General features: G+C 40.8%; 1 protein-coding gene and 1 long non-coding RNA gene across 2 annotated transcripts; one reads left to right on the plus strand and one right to left on the minus strand.

Annotated features, from left to right (window-relative positions):
• The first annotated feature begins 3,567 nt into the window (after positions 1 to 3,567).
• cntf (ciliary neurotrophic factor) lies at positions 3,568 to 9,078 on the plus strand. Its single transcript, XM_037765400.1, has 3 exons — positions 3,568 to 3,987; positions 8,333 to 8,647; positions 8,737 to 9,078. The coding sequence occupies exons 1-3, from the start codon at positions 3,868 to 3,870 to the stop codon at positions 8,911 to 8,913; spliced, it is 612 nt and encodes a 203-aa protein (XP_037621328.1). The 5' UTR covers positions 3,568 to 3,867; the 3' UTR covers positions 8,914 to 9,078.
• Positions 9,079 to 12,085: 3,007 nt separating this feature from the next.
• Positions 12,086 to 19,114, minus strand: LOC119484963. The gene is made up of 3 exons (XR_005206150.1): positions 19,104 to 19,114; positions 18,377 to 18,380; positions 12,086 to 12,257 (listed from the first exon to the last, which is right to left on the minus strand). It is a non-coding gene; the product is annotated as an uncharacterized LOC119484963 (long non-coding RNA).
• Positions 19,115 to 19,367: the final 253 nt, after the last annotated feature.

Here is a 19,367-nt window from a genome sequence, read left to right on the forward strand (position 1 = left end):
TTTAAGATGCTTTTAATAACATATGTTTTCCCATATCCAGATTTGGCTGTTACATGACTTAACTGCTGAGGTCAAAATGAAAGCGTGTCAAGTTAATAGGGTGTTTTGACCAGTTACTTTTATGCCATTTTACCTATTAAAGCTTCAGTGGGCAACAATTCCATAATAACCTTTCAGCATATTTTTATTCAAGTACTCTGAGAGATAACTTATGCACCTCCTCATGGCTCTGTTTTCAGACTTTAAAAAAATCTAATACCGGTGACGGGAGACTTTGGCCAATCACAGGTCATTTCAGAGAGAGAGCGTTCCTATTGGCTGTGCTCAGACTGGTGGGCGGTGCTTGGTATTTCCTCAACTGATCTCAATGTGGCCCCCGGGTCACAAACATTCACATTTTACAGCTAAACAGTACACTACAAGATGTTTCTGAAAACATTTGAGGCCAGAAATAGATATTACACTAACAGAATATTGATTCATATTTGATAAGCGCTGCCTAGTTTGACCATTTGATTGGAGTTTGTGAGTGATTGACAGCTGCTCAGAGACGGCAAGGCTCCAGCTCAGCTCTGATTGGTTGTTTGTTGGTTGTTTGAAATCTTGCAGATGCCATTAATATTACATTATTATTATTATTCTTTTTTTTTATCTTTGTGTGTGTGTGTGTTTGGTTGTTGAAAGTCCCAATGGAGGCCTTAGATTAGTCCACTAACTGTGAGTATTTGTTCCTGCTCTAAATCAGTATTGTCACCTTGTGGAATTCATAAATTGGTTTTAATAAATTTAATGACAAAATCCAAGTGGACATTTGTCCAGATATGTTGACTTGTCAAACACTGGTGCTACTAATAGCCACCATTTATAGCAGCTGTAATCCATTCATGTGTGCCTGTGGCAGGGCTCTGGCATTGTGCACGTTGGCTTAATGTCAAGGCTTCCCGGCAGTCTAAATGAAACTACCGCATCAGTAATCCATCAGGTTACACCTGTTGCTTTTCTGCTACGACAATTAAAATGTTTTTTTTATGAGCAGGTCCCTAATATGCACTTACTTATACATTTATTCCAAATTAAAGGCCATTGCTGTATTGTCTTGACATTAACACTGATATTTATTTTGATGAGAATACGTAGGTCAAATCACCATTATAGTCCTTTATTGGTACTTGCAGTTTCTTTTATGATGGTATGGTACAGTATTGTTTTATACTGTAGCAATACCGCACTATATAAATGTCAATTACAAGTAAAAGTCCTGCATTTAAATTATTACTTACAGTATCAAACGGAGTCATTTAGACTTGCCCCTGTCAATGTTAATATCATTTTATATATATATAATATTCAGTGTTGTAGTTGGTGGAGGTGAGGTTCATTTGAACTACTTTATATACTTTTGGGAAGTTGGCCTATATGACAATGGTAGAAGTACTCAGATCTTTTACTTCAGTAAAAGTACTAATACCACAGTGTAAAAATACTCTGTTATAAGTAAAAGTCCTGCTTTCAAAATCTCACTCAATTAAATGTATAAAGGTGTCAGCATCAAAATATACTTTAAGTACCAAAAGTAAAGTAGCCTACCCATTATACAGAATAATATATATATATATATATATTATTGTTGCATTAATGTGGCCATCACCTTAATGTTGCAGCTGGTGAAGGTAGAGCTCATTTTAATTACTTTATTTACTGCAGCGTAGCATTATTTATAACTAATTATAATTTATTAGTTGATTGTATTTCGTATTAATAATCTGAATCTGCAAAGTAAGTAATGTTTTCAGATACATATGTAGTCAGTAAAAAGTACAATATTAGCCACAGAATTGTAGTGAAGTAGAAGCATAAAGTAGCAGAAAATGGAAATGCTCAAGTAAAGTACCAGTACTACCTCAAAATTGTACAGTAGGCTACTTGAGTAAATGTACTTATTTACATTACACCACTGCAATCATATTTTATAAACTGATATCAATCAGAAATATAGTCAAGTGAAGTAGAAGTACCTCAAAATTGTACTCGAGTACAGTAGGCTAATTAAAGGTCCCATATTGTGCTCATTTTCAGGTTCATACTTGTATTTTGTGTTCCTACCAGAACATGTTTACATGCTGTACTTAAAAAAAATAACCTTTATTTTCCTTATACTGTCTGCTTGAATATACCTGTATTTACCCTCTGTCTGAAACACTCCGTTTTAGCGCATTTCAACGGAATTGCAACGGAATTGCGTTGCTAGGCAACAGTTTGGGCCATGTTTACTTCCTATCAGCTGATGTCATTCACATACACTGCAACTGGAAATAAACTGGGACCCATTTAGAATGTTTACGTTTAAAACTGTGTAATTGCTCTAAATATTGTATATTTGTGACATCACAAATGGACAGAAATCCTGACGGCTTGTTTCAAACGCACAGTTTCTGAATACGGGCTGTATGTATTTCTCTGTATATTGAACTTTTCAATACTTTTACAGCATTTATAAAGCACTTAAACCTGTTTTACACTTTAACAACATGACAATCTCACTTTTTACAATATATGACCTTTAAAGGGACTGTTTGTAACTTTTTAAGTGTATAAATGTACCGGGTCGTGAAAAATGTGCGCATATGCGCGCTCACGTGTGGCTGGAGTCTGCTCCTCTGCCTGCTTGCCTTCACTCAGACACCACGCGAGTTCTCGCTCCACCTCTAGACGTGAACGCACGCTCACTCCACACTGCAGAAGAGTTAGTAGCTCTGAGAATATCTAGTGAATGCACAGTGGACGTTTGTGCAGAAATAAATGCTGCAGCTCCTCCAGACCAACAGAGGTTTTCCGTGTCTTGTGATGTGACGGGGCTCCTCAACGAGTTACGTTATCGTCTCGTTACCGACTGGGTGCCGGAGTCTTCGGCTGCCGGCTGCGGTCGGGAGGAGCTCCACTGCTGAAGCCTGCGCTGAGCAGGAAAAGCCAACACTAGGATCAGCATTGATTCATGGAGAGACCTTCGTCTGGTCAGCTAACATTACTGCCAAGCAGGTGAAATATAGAGTGATATTGTGGTTTTAGCTGACGTCTGTCGCCGCACTGTTTTGAGCGATGCTCGTTCATGTCTATGTAGAGCGAGCAAGCGCGAGCTCGACGCTGACTTTCGGCGATTTCAAGGCCACAGGTGTCGCTGTTAAGCAGCATTTCTGAATCTTACAAATAGTCCCTTTAAGTAAATGTACTTAGTTACATTACACCACTACAATCATATTTTATGAACTGATATCAATCAGAAATATAGTCCTACTCAAGTAAAGTAGAAATAAACTACCTCAAAATAGTAAAAGTATTCCAGAGTACTTGTGTACTTGGCTTATATTCGTCATATTTCCAGTATAGTTTATAGAGACTTGTGGTTTTCTTGTGATCTTTGTAGACTTTTCTCATCACTAGTCCAGGAACCATCCCTCTTTGCTTTGGTCAGTGCCGGTAAATCAGATAAGCCGCTCCTCATGAATAAGTTGATGAGCTCCTCCTCTCCTCCTCTTCTCCTCCTCTCCTCCTCTCCTCCTCCTCTCCTCCTCCTCTGCTCCTCTCCGCCCCCGCTCGTCCCGTTAAATTCCTCCGGCCTGGCATCGGGTTCCCGGGGGAAAGGGCGGAGAGTTGGCCGCTTCAACTAAACTCTGTAACACAAGTAACCAGACACAGTGAGCAGACAAACTAACCGCAGAGCAGGAAGAGCAGGCAGCTGAAGTGAACCGTGACCGGGAACCCGGTGTTGTGTCGGGATGAGGCGGGGATACATGTATTAGGAGGAGGAGGCTTGTTGCTTTGCTGACACCAACAGTGTTCCCGGTAGAGAGAGACGCAGCTGCAGGTCTGATGGCAGCCCGGCGGACTCGAGGTTTGACCGGCTCGGGTGTGAGCAGTACCACGGTGACCCGGGCTACTGCCATAGCTGAGCAGCTGAGATACGAGGTCTCCATCTTACTGGACCTTTATGTGAGTAGTTTACGCTTCAACTTCAACCTGACAGAGAGAGAGAGAGAGAGAGCACTAACTAGGCCAAGGTTAAATGGAAAATGAATACATTTTCTCTGTGTGACTGTGTCATGGTTGTCTCTCTGCATGCCTGTAACTTTGTGTGCATGCATGTGACCAGTGTCGTTAGATCTAAACAAGCAACCAGATCTATAGAAACCAGATCTATAGAAACAAGATCTATAGAAACCAGATCTATAGAAACCAGATCTATAGAAACAAGCCCCAAAGAAGCAACTTTACCCCCCAAAAGAAGCCCCCAAACAAGCGACCTTATACCTACCTACCACAATATAAGAGAGAGAGAGAGGTGGCCACTTCATCACTTCATATATATTTATGAATTCATTTTGGAGTGCATGCATTATATTACATTTTTGCATCCATTTTTAGCTTGTAACTTTAAGTTTATAACAAAAAAATGTAAAGTTACAAGCTAAAAATGGATGCAAAAATGGCATTAAATGTTCAACTTTAAGTTTATAACAAGAAAAATGTAAAGTTGAACGATCCATGTAATTTTTGCATCCATATTTAACTTGTAACTTTACATTTTTCTTGTTATAATATTAAAGTTGAACATTTCATGTCATTATTGCATCCTTATTTAACTTGTAACTTTACATTTTTCTTAAAGTTGAACGATCCAAGTAATTTTTGCATCCATATTTAGCTTGTAACTTTACATTTTTCTTGTTATAATATTAAAGTTGAACATTTCATGTCATTTTTGCATCCATATTTAGCTTGTAACTTTCCATTTCATGTCATTTTTGCATCCATTTTTAGCTTGTAACTTAAAATTGTTCTTGTTATAATATTAAAGTTGAACGATCCATGTAAATTTTGCATCCATTTTTAGCTTGTAACTTTCCATTTCATGTCATTTTTGCATCCATATTTAGCTTGTAACTTTCCATTTCATGTCATTTTTGCATCCATTTTTAGCTTGTAACTTTACATTCTTATTGTTATAAACTTAAAGTTGAACGATCCATGTAAATTTTGCATTCATTTTTAGCTTGTAACTTTAAATTTTTCTTGTTATAAACTTAAAGTTAAACATTTCATGTCATTTTTGCATCCATTTTTAGCTTTTAACTTTACATTTTACATAGACTCAAAGAAGGGGGGCACATTTAAATAACATGTAAAAAATTACAGCCCTAGCCCTGTTTATATTGTCTGTCTGCCCCTGAAGAAATAATTATGCATATTTCTCAGTTACTTAAACCTGCAGTAGGCAGAATATTTTTGGCATCATTGGGCAAAAAATCCATAATAACCTTTCAGCATATTGTAATTCAAGTGTTCTGAGAGAAAACTAGACTTCTGCACCTCCTCATGGCTCTGTTTTCAGGCTTTAAAAAATTTAGCCGGTGACGGGAGACTTTGACCAATCACAGGTCATTTCAGAGAGAGCGTTCCTATTGGCTGTGCTCCAGCTGGTGGGCGATGCTTGGTATTTCCTCAGCTGATCTCAACATGGCTGCCAGGTCAAAAACGTTATCATTTTACAGCTAAACAGTACAATACAAGATGTTTCTGAAAACATTTGAGGCCAGAAATAGGCATTAACGTAACAGAATATTGATTCATATTTGATCAGCGCTGCCTAGTTTGACCGTTTGATCAGAGTTCGCGAGTGATTTACAGCTGCTCAGAGACAGCAGGCTCCAGCTCGGCTCTGATTGGTTGTTTTCCTCCGGTCTGTGAAATCTTGCAGATGCCATTAGGAGCACCTGAGGACACCGAAGGACACCGGAGGCACATGATCTTTTTCAGATTACCTGTCTCATGCACTTCAGGATATAGTATATAGGTATTATATAGTCTTATAAAAAATATCTGCTCCATTTCTACCCACAGCTGCTTTACATTTTATACTTTGGCCAACATCAAAGCACTGTCAAAAGTTTGTTTTAGTTAAGAAAGCTACTACTAATACTTATAGATAATTAATACTGACAAGCCCATTGACCTATCACATTCAGACTCTGGTGGTGGTTTGGCCCCGCCCCTGAGTACATGGACATGCATGCAAAAACAAGATAAGCTGGAGGATGTGTGTGTATATCTGTGTGAAAGAGAAACAAGTTGTCTAGGACAGCGGGGGGTAGGAATGCAGAGAGGAGGGGGGTGAACTCAGCTGGAATGACAGAAGTGGGCGTTTTTCTGGCACGGACTCATCCATGCTCGGGCACGGAGCCTTCATCTCCTCTCCACAAGCCTGCGTCTCTTTTGCCTATAGGTGTGAGAGCTACCGGTTATTAAAACTTGCTGGTTTCCTGCCAGTTCGCTGCCTCATCCTTCCTTTCATGTGTTTCTCGCTGGGAGCTAGGGAGCGGCCTGGCATATAACCTCATCCTCTTCATTCCCAGGGTTTGACCCTTCTTTCCTCTATCCGTCATGTCTTCTTCAATTTTCTTCTTTCTCACTGACTATGTGGCACAATAGTTCTTGGAAAATGTTGCTGCTTCCCTGTAAGATGCATTCCAGTGAACACACCAAGGAGTGATTAAATATGTCTTAGCCTGTCATACCAAAATTTATGTACATTTATGACCTGTGTGTTTTCTCTCTTTGCCTGGGAGGAATTGGCACATAGATCTTGCATGAATCCAATGCAGATTGACAATTTTTCAGTCAGAGTATTATTCATTGGGTGAGAAAACGCTCATTTGCAACATCCGTTTGATTATTAAATCATTTTCAGCGCCTACCACGTTATCATAATTCACAGTGATCCATGAGGATATTGTCCCTGGTTACAGTATCACTTCCCGGGGTATCCATAACTGCCTGAATCCCATTTCCTCTGCAGTCGGAGCCGTGTATACATTAACGCCCCCCACCCCCCGACTCTCAGAGCGTACAGGTCACATTAGGCCACTCTGTCACTCTGGTACTAACTTGCACGCAGGGTTCAACATTAACGCCTCGGTATAATGTCACAAGGAGGCCTCTGGGATTCACAACTCACTCAAGTACTAAAAAGCCGATGCCAGCTACAGTCACGCCTGCAAAGTGGCACGTCAACATCATCACACAGATCATAATGCCGGATCGTAACGTAGAGTATAAAGGCGATATCTTTGTTATATGCTGTTTATCAAAGGTAGATATACAGTATGGATTTTAAATGAATGTTATGGGAATAGTTTGATATTTTGGGAAACAGGCTATAGGGAATGGGAATCGCAGAGCGTTCTAGGGAGGGTAGGAGGGCAGCGTACAGAGCTACAGTAGTTGTCATTATCTGTCAATCGTTCATCATCAGAAATGTATAAATTACATGTGAAAGACATATGAAGAGAAGCTGACAGAGGCTAAGGGGCGATATATTACAAAACTGAAGTTAGTTAATGATATTGATCCTTATGAATTAGGAAGACCTTGACAGCTTGCCACCCATTACGGTCACTGATGTGTTCTGGCGTTAGTGAACACCTGTCAGCAGTTCAAAATATGTAAATCTTTGGAGGTCGATGTCCAGTTTACAAACGGGTAGGTATATGATATTAAGATCTAAATGCCAACTATACAGTCATCTGGACAAAGATAAGCTGGCTAATGTTATGTTAAATCAATACGAACAAAACGTCGGCTAATACTGCATATTTAATCTACCGGTATCTTGCAAAACCATGACGTTAACCTTGTGTCTGGTTGTATACTATATATATACTACATTTCGTGTTTTGAATCTTATTCACTGTATACTGTTTTGTGTCAGTTCAGCAGTTCTTTTGAAACTTGCAATAAACAGCCAGCGTGTGGCACGCCGACCCTTTATCCTCCAAGAATGGCCGACTTTCTGTCGATGACTTCACGTTCCCGTTCCGTATTCGCCTTCTTGCAGAGAGTTACATGAGAAGATGAATACCACTCTCTTCAGTATGCTGTTGTTTGTTTTTCTCCTTTCTTCTGTGTTATTTTAACTTGCTCACTTTAACCTTTAACTTGTTGACTTAATGAAACCTCGCTGGAATCAGGCTTGAACATGAATTCCTCTTCAAAGGAAATCCTTTTCCTGAGTTGGGTATATTTTATTCTTTGAAGCAATATGAATGAGCCTGAATGAATTCCTGTTGCAATAGGAGAAAATCCCTGTTGCCTCATAGACAGTGATCTCCAATATAGTGCCAAACTGCTGTCAACAGTGACGTCAGTGTGGTTAGCATTCTTCAATCTCCCACTTATGCACTTCACTTTCCAACTCCTCCTCTTCTTCCTTCTCGCCGTCCCAAATCTCACTCCTGTTTTTAATTTTCATCCTCTTTGTTTTCTCTCTTTCCCCCTCAAGAAAAAGAGGGAGAGCTTCACCGCAGACCTTACGCTGACCGACGGTCGTCTGGTGTCCGTCCCTCCTCCTTCCTCCCAGCTGGACACCAGGGACAAGCTCTGGCGTCTCCACTCTGCTCTGCTACAGTGCCGCAGCTTGCTGGAGCGATCCATCGCCAAAGAGGATGAGGAGCTGGGCGATGGGAAGAAGGGTGATTATGAAACCCGGAGGAAGATGGTGAAGGACAGGCTGTCGCTTCTCTTGATCACCACTGGAGAACTCCTCAAAGCTGCCGACGGCGCGGCGGCCCTGACTCCCAGCGTGGAGGGATTAGAGGTAGGTGCTGATGTTGACAGATGATGATGTTAAAGATCTGGAGAGGAATTAAGGCAGAGCTTGGTGATCTCTCCCCTTCTTGTTGACAGTTAGACGTTCCGACCGTCACGTTTGAGCTGAAGCTTTGGGTGTACCGGATCTACAAAGAGGTGGACTACTGGACCAAGACGGCCATCACCACCTTGCAAGCCCTGCCCACGGTGATCGCCAAGGAGCGAGCGAGGACCACCGGGCGAGTCAGGAGCACGAGAAGCGCTCGGAGATGAGACGTGAGAAGAGTGTGTGGGTGAAGAAGAGGACTAATGAGAGAGAGGTTAGGGAGAGAGAGAGAAAGAGGTGAGTGAAGGAATCAGAAGATGAAGCGAGGTGTTCAGCCAGGAGCCAATAAAGTGAGAGGCTGACATATATGGTGTGAAAAAGAAAGAGATGAGTGAAAATAGCCAGCCGAGAGAGACACAGATCCCCACTGACACGGGGAGATGAGAGGGTTGGGTTATTTTTAGGGCATGAAGCCCCCTTTACATGAACAGAGGCCTCAGACAAAGAGGGAGCGAGAGACAATAACCACGTTTATCAAGTTTATTTTAAGTATGGCAGAGTCTAATACAACTTTATATTTATTGTTTAACTAAAGTAAGATGAAATTCAACAATTCATCTAGATTCAGAATTTCTTTATTTCTTTCTTTCACATTTTTGAGGAAACATAACATCATTAACGGCGACTCAAAATGCACGAAAATGTTGTTTTCTCACATGCTAACATCAACATCTCACGTTTCCCTCATGCATGCCCTCCTGTGATACAGCTGAAGTGATTATTTAAGATATACTGCCTGCAGCTGGTGGAGGAAGCAGTCAGCAAGGGGAACATTCAGATAAAAATGAGAACATTTGAATTCACGCCATGCAGCGCTGATATGTGTAGTTTTTGACTGCCGTGGGTATAAATCATTCCACACATAGGTTATTATCTGAGGATGTTCAGTGTATGAAGGGAAGACACAGGTGTAACAGCACCCTCTAGTGTTTACATACATGTATTCCTTCTTTCTTTCTTGATTTTCCTCAGTAATGCTTATGTCAATTTATTTGTTCTTAAAGTTTTGTTATGTTTTTAGGGCACTTTATTAGCAATGAAATCATCATCATCAATCATCAAGAGTCCAAACTGATGGGAATGGGCACATAAGCAGGGAGCGTAGTGGAAATACGATGTTAATAGTAGAAGTCTGCAAACGTAATGATAAAAGAACATTTTCATGAAAATCTTAGTCTACCTTCATTTATTTGTGATACTGATTTTGATTGTTTAAGGTGAGACACTACAGGCAAACACGTCTTTCAGATAAGTGGAAAGAAAATATCCAAAATACACATTTAGGTGTTTATTTTACTACACTTTGTCTGTTTCCGTTTGTAGATTTCTCCTATATTCACCAAAAGTCATCATTAGATAATGCTTCATTTGTATATTTAAACATAACATTTCAGAAAACTTGTAATACAAAATGTATGCATTTTACAATACATATCTTTAAAGGCCGTTCTCTCAAGATGAGTTATTCTTACTATGAGCCATTAATCTCCACTTCAGTAGTACTTACATTCACCAAACTTTCCAGTTTCATTCCCATCTACAGTATGGAGGTTTTAACAGAGGGATTTGATCATATATCATTCATAGCCTGATTTATACAAAATTGCTTCTCTAAAAACATGGCGAAAATAGATTTTATTTATGGCTGTTGACAGTATTTTCTGATTTATGGAGTTGTAAAAAGAGATTCTGTCTGTAAAAACCTTTGACTCTTAATATGTCAACAAACCTGGCTTTATCCAATGTTCAGATTTCTGTTATGGAAATGTATGCAAATCGGCATATATTTGATAAGAGAATGAGAATTTGCATAGTTAAACATAAAGTTCCAGAAAACATAAGTAATACAAAACAATAATTGCCTTAATTTAAGAAATCAACCGGGGAAGTTTCATGCTTTCATTCATATATATTAGTTACATTTTTACCCTATTCACCTGTAGTGTCTCCCCTTAAAATAACAGAAAAATGTAATTCATAAAGTGAAATGGAAAAATTAAATGTTTATTGATAAAGATATTTGTTTGTTATCAGCAGGTCATGCTAAAAAGCCCAGCAAGAGCGACACAAAAATCATGTTCTGCACCACAATGGTCAATATGAACATATATTTTGACTGGTTCTGAATTCAGTCAGCTTTCCAATGATCCGTTATCTATCCGTTGGGCAGTTGAAGCTTGCAGTGCAATAATCAAATTATAGTTGATAAATTAACTTGTAGTAGTTTGGTTGAATTGTGATAACGTAACAGAGAAATTAATTAAAAAAATTACCGTCAACGTGTAACTCTGTCAGTCTAACCTGGACTGCGTTACTAATTAAATATGCATCAGCCGTAGACTCTAGATGAGATGAACGGCGCTTTGGGGTAAGAAAAAGAGAAGATACTGTAAATGAGATTGAATCCTACATATAGAAGTCTTGCCTCGATAACCAATAAGATCCATGTTAATGTGGAGCACAAAGCAGGAAAAAAAATATACCAAGAGGTGTTTGTGTAAAAATCAAGGAAACGTTTGCAGTGTTTACATTTTTACGATGAGGGGACCATTTGGTCATTTTACAGTTTAACGTATATTACTGTGATTAATTCATGGGCTGTAGATTTAATTGAGTTCAGATGTGCCGTGTCACATGCTGTGTTTAGTTTATGTAGGTTGATAAACTGTTGGTAGGTGCACTGGGAGTAGAAACAAACCTGTGTGAGATGTGAGTGATGCAGGGCACTCTAAACTGAATGTTGTTACTGAACGCCAACGTGAATGCATTCGGTCGTTTGATCAGAGTCGCAGTGATTCATTTCAAAGATGAAATCTCAACCCTAAGAAAATAAGAGCTACTGTTCATGTTGTGCATAACAAAATACATCATAGAGCACAAATGCATCCTAGATATATAATGATGCACTTTTAATGTGATATACTGTAAATGCAATATTACACTTACTGCATTTACTTGTTCTGTGTACGGATTTGGGAGGTATTGTTGTATCTTTCCTCTTTTTCCATCTACTATAGAAGAATCACGCTGTACAATATATTACATCAAGACTGGGACTGCGTCCAAAATCGCATACTATGCATTTGATACTCAATATACTATCGTTCAACATACTTTTGTGTGAATAAACAGTAGTATGTATCTTTTCGGAGCTGTAATTTACGTAGTCACTTCCTGAGAGCCTCCTTGTCATTTGGAGATGTGTAACCATGGTAACCCGTACCAACCTAATGTGACAAAAAAACGACCGTTTGTGAGAATCAAAGTCTGAATTAATTTAAAATATATATAATGCCTAGCAGAGTGGCATTTTATACTTACAGTTAAATTGAAGCGTCATTGATGTTACAGAGCTGTCTGTCAATGTTTGTTATGAACTACCGCATTGCATTATGGGATATTTATGCCGCCGTAGTGTCCAGCGTTGCATACTGTAATATTTCACAGGAAATAGTATGCAATTTGTGTAATATAGAGCTTCAGACTGAGTAGTTAGAGCCCTGTCTGTCCTCTTCCTACAGATTACAGGAAGTACAGCACCGTGGTTACATTCCTACCCAACAACATGTTTTTGTTTGTGTTTGTTTTATTGATTGATTATTTTCCCAACTAATTATTTGACACTTTCACTGTGTGGGTCTTCTTTACGAGTGTCGTTTGTTGCACCACTAGGTGACCTCTCTTTTGACCTCTGGTGGTGAGAGAGAGAGAGAGAGCCGTGCACAAATGGCTCAAAGCACAAAGAGAGGATTAGGTTTCCATCACATCTGTCTATGAGCAGCAATCACACTGTAGGAAACAGCCACACTCATTAGAGTCGTCACAACAGTGGTGGGATTTCCACATCGTAAAGACTGTATGATTAACAGCTTTGTCATAACGAATGTGTGATTAACCCCCTTTTATCCGCGATGGTTTACCAAATATTTGGATGTACTTATGAATTGTTCTCTTCTGCTGTTTATCTTTGGAGTTTATGGTCAAGCAGCAATAATCCCCCGTCCTGCAAATGTGGCGTTATCTGTGCAACTATTGTCTTGCTGGATACACTTTTGGCCCTCGATAAAATGTTGACACAAGAGACCAGACACCAAAGCTAGATTTAATCTGTGGGCTGACAAATTTGTTTTGTGTTTCCCTACATCACTGCAGTCCAAAAGTCTCTTTGGTGCCTCAAATTAAATCAGTTTCTGTGGAATGAAAACCATCTTCTATTGAGCTTTTTAAGTTAAATTCCCTTTCAGACATGGAATCTTGCTGGGTTCATCTATCTGTTTAAGTACTGGCTTTTAAACATACAGTAGGCCTCAGTACATCACATACAGTAGGATACAGGATGGATACAGGGATGCAAGGCAATGAGGCAATGTCGTAGGGCTGCAGTTACTCATGATCATTTATTACCAATTATTTTCTTTATTGATTAATTGTTTTGTCTAGAAAATGTCAGAAAATAGTGAAAAATCACAATTTCCAAGAGCCTACTGTAAGTTGACATATTTCAATTGCTTGTTTTGTCCAACGAAGGCAAATATTCCTATTTTAGAAACTACAGTAAGTGGCATTTTTGTTGAAAAATTACTTAAAAATGCAACTGAAAATAAAAATGTCAGCTTTGGATCAATGCACCACTGAGTCAAATCTGCTGCATCAAAATGTCCTCTGTGATCAAAGCGCTCTAAGCTGCATTATCTCATGATTGTTTGCACACGACACTCAAATGTCACATGTATGTAAGAACACTGTAGTCCTGACTTTGCCTTCACTGGTCTGCTTTTATTCAAACTGCAAGCCACGAAGAAGAAAATGTTGCCTTGTAAACGATTCAGGCCCTTTTTAGAACGGGGTTGGTTGTCATATTCATGAGATCTCGCTCCCTAGAGGGCACTGTTAAACATATTGGTACTGAAATTTTCAGAATTGGGGTCAGAGGTCACTTACAGGGTCATTTCAGGACTAAGACACTTGACATTGAGGTGAGAGGACTTTTAGTGTTTCTCCATGTCAAAATGTAAACAGCTGTTTCTCTTCTAGGCTTACACAATGAGTTTATAATAATACAATTCATCACCATTAAAAGTATGAAGGGAGAGCTAGAGTCTGGATAGGTTCTTTTTCTTAGCGAGGCTACAACATGTGGTTGTTAGCTTAGTCGCTAGCAAAGAATCCCAGTTTGGGATGCTTGGCACATTTTCTTTGGGGTTGGTTGTCACATGTGACTGACATAAAGAGTTGATTATTATTATACTGTATAAGGATATTTATATTCTGTTCATGCAGGAGATGTTTGGTTGTTTCATTTCAATTAAATGAAACTTTTTAAATTGCCTCCAGTTTTTTATTTTTCCCCGTTACAAGACCAGTGCATAACATTTCAGGGGCTCTATAACAGAAATTTAATATAATATTCATAACTATGTTTTCATTAGTGTATAAACACCTGAAACTATTTCACGTTTTTACGTTAGCTGAAGGCCACCGTATTTCTAGGTCTAGTATCCTAGTTTGACAGCTATAGAGCCTAGAAGAGAAACAGCTGTTTACATTTTGACAGGCATCGCTCTGGACGGGCTCATTTGCATAAAGGAGTGTTTCCCTGCCTTTTAATTTTGAAAGAGCAACGGCCAATGAGAGAACTCCAGCACTCAGCTGACCAATCATGACAGACTTTTGCGTCTGTAGAGCTGGTTTGGTTAACGTTCTTTCTCAAACAGAGAGCGGGGGTGTGGTTAATAGTCAGGTGTAATTTATTACCATGGCAACCAGATTGCTTCGTTTTTCAACCCAGTTTAGATGAAACAAGTTTAGATGAATTTACTGTTTATCGGCCCACGAATGAGACAAGAATTAGCGCAACACACCAACCGTCTCATTCGCTCTCTTCTTTACCGTCTCCTCCTGGCGAGGCGGCCGTCTGGCTGCTGCTGCTGCACCGAGGAGCCGCACCGCCACCAGCAACAGTACACCAGAGGATGGATAGACATGTTGCTGTGGTCCGCCGTTTGAATGCAGTTTTGGAGGTGCACTGTCCACCAGCACTGGCCGCTCTCCCCTAAGCTCCAGCACCGACACCGCACCTGGCTGCACTGTGATTTCCTTTATTTCTCTAACAGAACTTTTCTCTTGTTTTCTCTTGAGCTGAAAGTTGTGCGCTCCCGTCGTTAGGACCTGTTGGAGGCTGGCAAACCTCCAAAACGGCATCGGCTGCTTTCCGTTAATTTATCTCCAACAGGAGACGGTCAAGAAGAGAGCAAGTGAGAGAGACGGTCAGCGTGTTGAGTTAATTCTGTCAGTGGGATTTCGTGTAGACTAATTCACAGCGTTGATTGCACCAGATCACCGCGCACACAAATGGCATTGTGAAAATAAACACACTAAACTAAGGTGGAGGAAACTAAAAAATAAAATGAAAACCCTGTTAGCTAATGCAACAAGTTGGGCTAGCTAACTACACTTAACTAACTAGAAAGACAAGCTGACAGACAGAAGAACCGATTTGCCGCTGCTCAGACACAAACGAGCACGAGTGCGCCTGCGCAAGCTTGGAGGATGACGTATGACCTGCAGCTTCTACTATAGTCATATGTAAGATCCCCATTTTAGCAACAACCTTCTTTTTTAAACTTTGAGCACAAAATGTTGTTATTTTCGTCAAAAAATGTTTGGCAAACAGTGTGGCTAATCAACTTAGTCAGGAAATGACTCAAATAAATATGACATATCATAGGAATGTCAAAATACACTGGAGGGGGGCTTTACAGTTTTTGAGGGATCAAATGAAAGTAAAAAGTGTGATGACCAACCCCGTTCTCCCCTATCACATTACAAATAATTTTATGTCTAAAAGAGGCTTAAATCGACCACCATAGAAAAGCACCAGAGCAGTTTATTTGTGAATATAATACAGGGTCAATATGGCAACCAGGACATATATTTTTGAATCTAACCTAAATAAATGATTACTTTAGATCACAGAGAGAGCATTGGTCAATGCATTGTGAATATGAAATGAAAGTAATGTACAGTCTTTAATGTATTTTTCTGAAACTTTGGTGGTGGTGTAAAACATATTTATTATTAATTGGATTCCTGAGTGGGTTGAAATAAATTGACCTTGGCTATAATGTTGAGTCGTCTCTTGTATCTGTGTGACTTAACAGCAGATTGGCTCCCAACTGTTGGTGATGAGTCGTGTGTTTTGAAAGATTGGATGCCTTTTTTTTTTACTGGTGCAAGAAAAAATAATGTGAGGAAAATGTGTTATTTTACATTTTAAGTTTGAATATGAGCAGTGTGTGTGTGTGTGTGTGTGTGTGTGTGTGTGTGTTTATGTCTAACTGTAAGAAAAGGCAGGATGTGTGTTTGAGTGAAAGGGGTGGGGTATGTGTTTAAAAGGGTGTGTGTGTGTGTCTGTGTGTGTGTGTGTGCGTGTCTGTGTGTGTGCGTGTGTGTGTTTGTGCATGCGTGCGTGTTTGTTTATAAGTGTTTATGTACATGTGCACGTGTGTGTGCATCTTTTCGTTTGTGTGTGTGTGGTTGTTAGGGAAGGAGTGGCAGCCAGGATGCCTGTGGAAGAGGGGGGAGGTGTGTGTGTGTGTGTGAGAGAGAGGGAAAGAGAGAGAGAGTGTGTGCAGCGAGCGAGAGAGAAAATATGCGTGTGTGTTACAGAGACAGAGAGAAAATGTGTGTGTGTGTGTGTGTGTTGCTCTGTATGTGCTTGTGCGCATGTGTCTGTGTGTACTTGTGCATTCGTGTGCATGTGGGTGTGTGTGTGTATGAGAGAGATGAAAAAAGAGAAGGGGAGAGAGGGCAGGAAAGAGTGTGTGTGTGTCTGTGTGTGTGCGTGTGTGAGAGAGAGTGAGACAGACAGACAGACAGACAGGGAGGGAGGGAGGGGAGAAAGAGCAAGCAGGAGACAGACTGTGTGTGTGTGTGTTTGTGTGTGTCTGTGTGTGTGTGTGTGTGTGTGTGCGCCTGTGAATGTTTGCGCAAGCGTGTGTGTGTTTCTGAGTGTGTGTTTGTTCCTGTGTGTGAGAGAGTGAGAGAAGCAGAGCAATAGAGGGAATGTGTGCGCATGTGTGTGTGTGCGCATGTGTGTGTGTGTGTGTGCTCACATGTGTGTGTATGTGTGTGTGAGAGAGTGAATGAGCGAGCAAGGAAGAGAGAGAGGACGTGTGTGTGTGTGTGAGAGTGAGAGAGTGGGGGAAGGGTGTACAAGAGAGATGTGTGTGTGTGAAAGGAAAGAGAGGCTGTGTGTGTGCGTGTGTTCGTGTGCACGCGCTCACTTTGTGTGTGTGTGTGTGTGAGTGCGCCTGCGTAGGAGGGAATGCGCGTGTACTTGTGTGTGCTTGCGTGACTGTGTGTGTGTGTGTGTGTGTGTGTCTGACAGAGATAGAGGGGGAGGGGTGTGTGTGTGTGGGGAGAGCTAGGAGCAAGCTCTGCAAATGGTGTGTGTGTGTGTGTGTGTGTGTGTGTGTCAGTGTGTGAGTGTACGTGTGAGTGTGTGTGTATGTGTGTGTGTGTTACAGCAGCACAATATGTGCCTGTGCTGAATGAAAGGGAAATGAATGCGGTGTGTGTGTGTATGTGTGTGTCTGTGTGTGTGAGTGTGTGCTGTGGAAGAGGGTGTGTGTCCTTTATTGGAACTGTGTGTGTGTGTGTATCAGTGTGTAGTTTGTGAGCACTGTATAATTGTGTGTGGCTGAACATGTGCACTGTGAGTGAGGATTGTGTAGCTGTGTGTGAATGTGTGTGTGTGTGTGTGTGTGTGTGTGTGTGTATTTGCGTGTTTGTGTGTACGTGAATACACACACACACGTATTGGGGGTATTGGTGCGGGTGATGAAGTGTTCATGATAGTGTGCGCACGCAAACAGAGCAGAATTACAATTAAACCAAAGTCATTCAGCAGCTCCCAGATCTCCATACATTTACTCTCACATCCTTCTTCTTCTTCTTCTGTCTTATCTCAGCAGAGCATCATCTCTGAGCTTCTTGATGACAGTTACATCCTCCAGTGTGCTTCACTATTCATCAAGTGGTTCCACCAGTTCAGGATCTTCATCATTTATCATCATTATGAGAAGTTTTAAGTGAGTCTGGTGAAGCCGACAGCAGGGGTTGGCTGTTAGGTTCAGCCAGAGGCAGGTCAACAGGTGCAGTGGAGACACAGCTGGTTGTATGTTTCACATTCTCTTCTTTATTTGAATTATATATTTTTTGAGATATAAAAAAATAAAAGAACGATGTTGGCTTCTGTATAAGTCATGGCCTGAGACCTGTAATATAACTTCTAACTATAACGCAAGAAATCTCTGACTTTCCGTATTTCCTTCAACACGTTCTCACTCCCAACTCGTACTGCTTGACACATGGGTTGCGTCTGAAATTCCTACGCTTAAACACTCTGTGGGATATTTTAGTATGTCCAAAACCTTCTTATGAAACCAATATTGCGTGAATTGCAAACTATTTCCTGTGAAATATTTCAGTATGCAACAATGGACACTACGGCGGCATAAATATCCCACCATGCAAAGCGGTAGTGACGACAACGTTCACAACAAACGTTGACGGACAGCTCTGTAACATCAATAACACTTCAATTTAACTGCAAGTATAAAATTTCACTCTGCTGTGCGTAATATATATTTAAAATTAATTCAGACTTCGATTCTCACAGTCGTTTTTGGTCACATGATGTTGGCACGGGTTACCATGGTTACACGTCTCCAACCAGTAAGGAGGCTCTCAGGAAGTGACGACGTAAATTACAGCTCAGTGCGTTCGAAAACATACACACTACTGTTTATTTACACAAAGGTATGTTGAATGTTTTGAGTATGTAGTACATTTCGGAGGAAGCCATGGGGTAGCCCTTTTGCATTAGTCACGTGATTAACGACTGACGTGACAAAGTAAGTTACTTTTAGTTTCACACGGGACACGAACAGCGGTCTCCTGGTTGAAATCCTGTGTTTGTTTGACCCATCCACCATCCCTCGCCCTTAGCAGACTCTCACGCTATTAATACTACGCCACTTGCTCTGACCGTTGAATAACGCCACGGGTGGGTTTACATTGGAGTTAGTTGAAAACCCGGTTCGTCACATACTGTCGCTAAAGGGTGCCTCGTTGCGTCGATCTCCGATGCCGAGGGGCGCTGCCCAATCGGCGGTATTTGAAGAGTTGGGAGTGAGACCGGGTTGGCATATCTCGAGAACCACTCGTCAGATCTACTTCACACATGGCTGATGTATTGCTGGGGATCCCGTGGAGTGCGATGTCGAATTTGGTGCAATTTGGACCTGTGACTTGTTCAATATTAATAAACTTTGAATAAACAAGCGACCTCAACTTTGTGCAGCAGCAGAGGCGGGGCTTCAGAGTTCTACAGACTGATGAGCATGTCGTCAGCAGCGGGCAGACCGCGGCTCATTGACTCATTGACTCATCGATTGATGCTGGATATACTAACATTACAACCGACCTCTCCTTCACTTCCCTCGAGTCAACGAGCACAGAGCGGTTTTTGACAACGCTGCAAGCAGCACTTCCTTGGGGCCAAACAATCGGCATACTCTGGACGAACGGCATACTCCGAACGGCCATAAGCCCTCGA

Source organism: Sebastes umbrosus, chromosome 3 (assembly GCF_015220745.1).
Source record: "Sebastes umbrosus isolate fSebUmb1 chromosome 3, fSebUmb1.pri, whole genome shotgun sequence".
Classification (NCBI taxonomy): Eukaryota; Metazoa; Chordata; class Actinopteri; order Perciformes; family Sebastidae; genus Sebastes; species Sebastes umbrosus.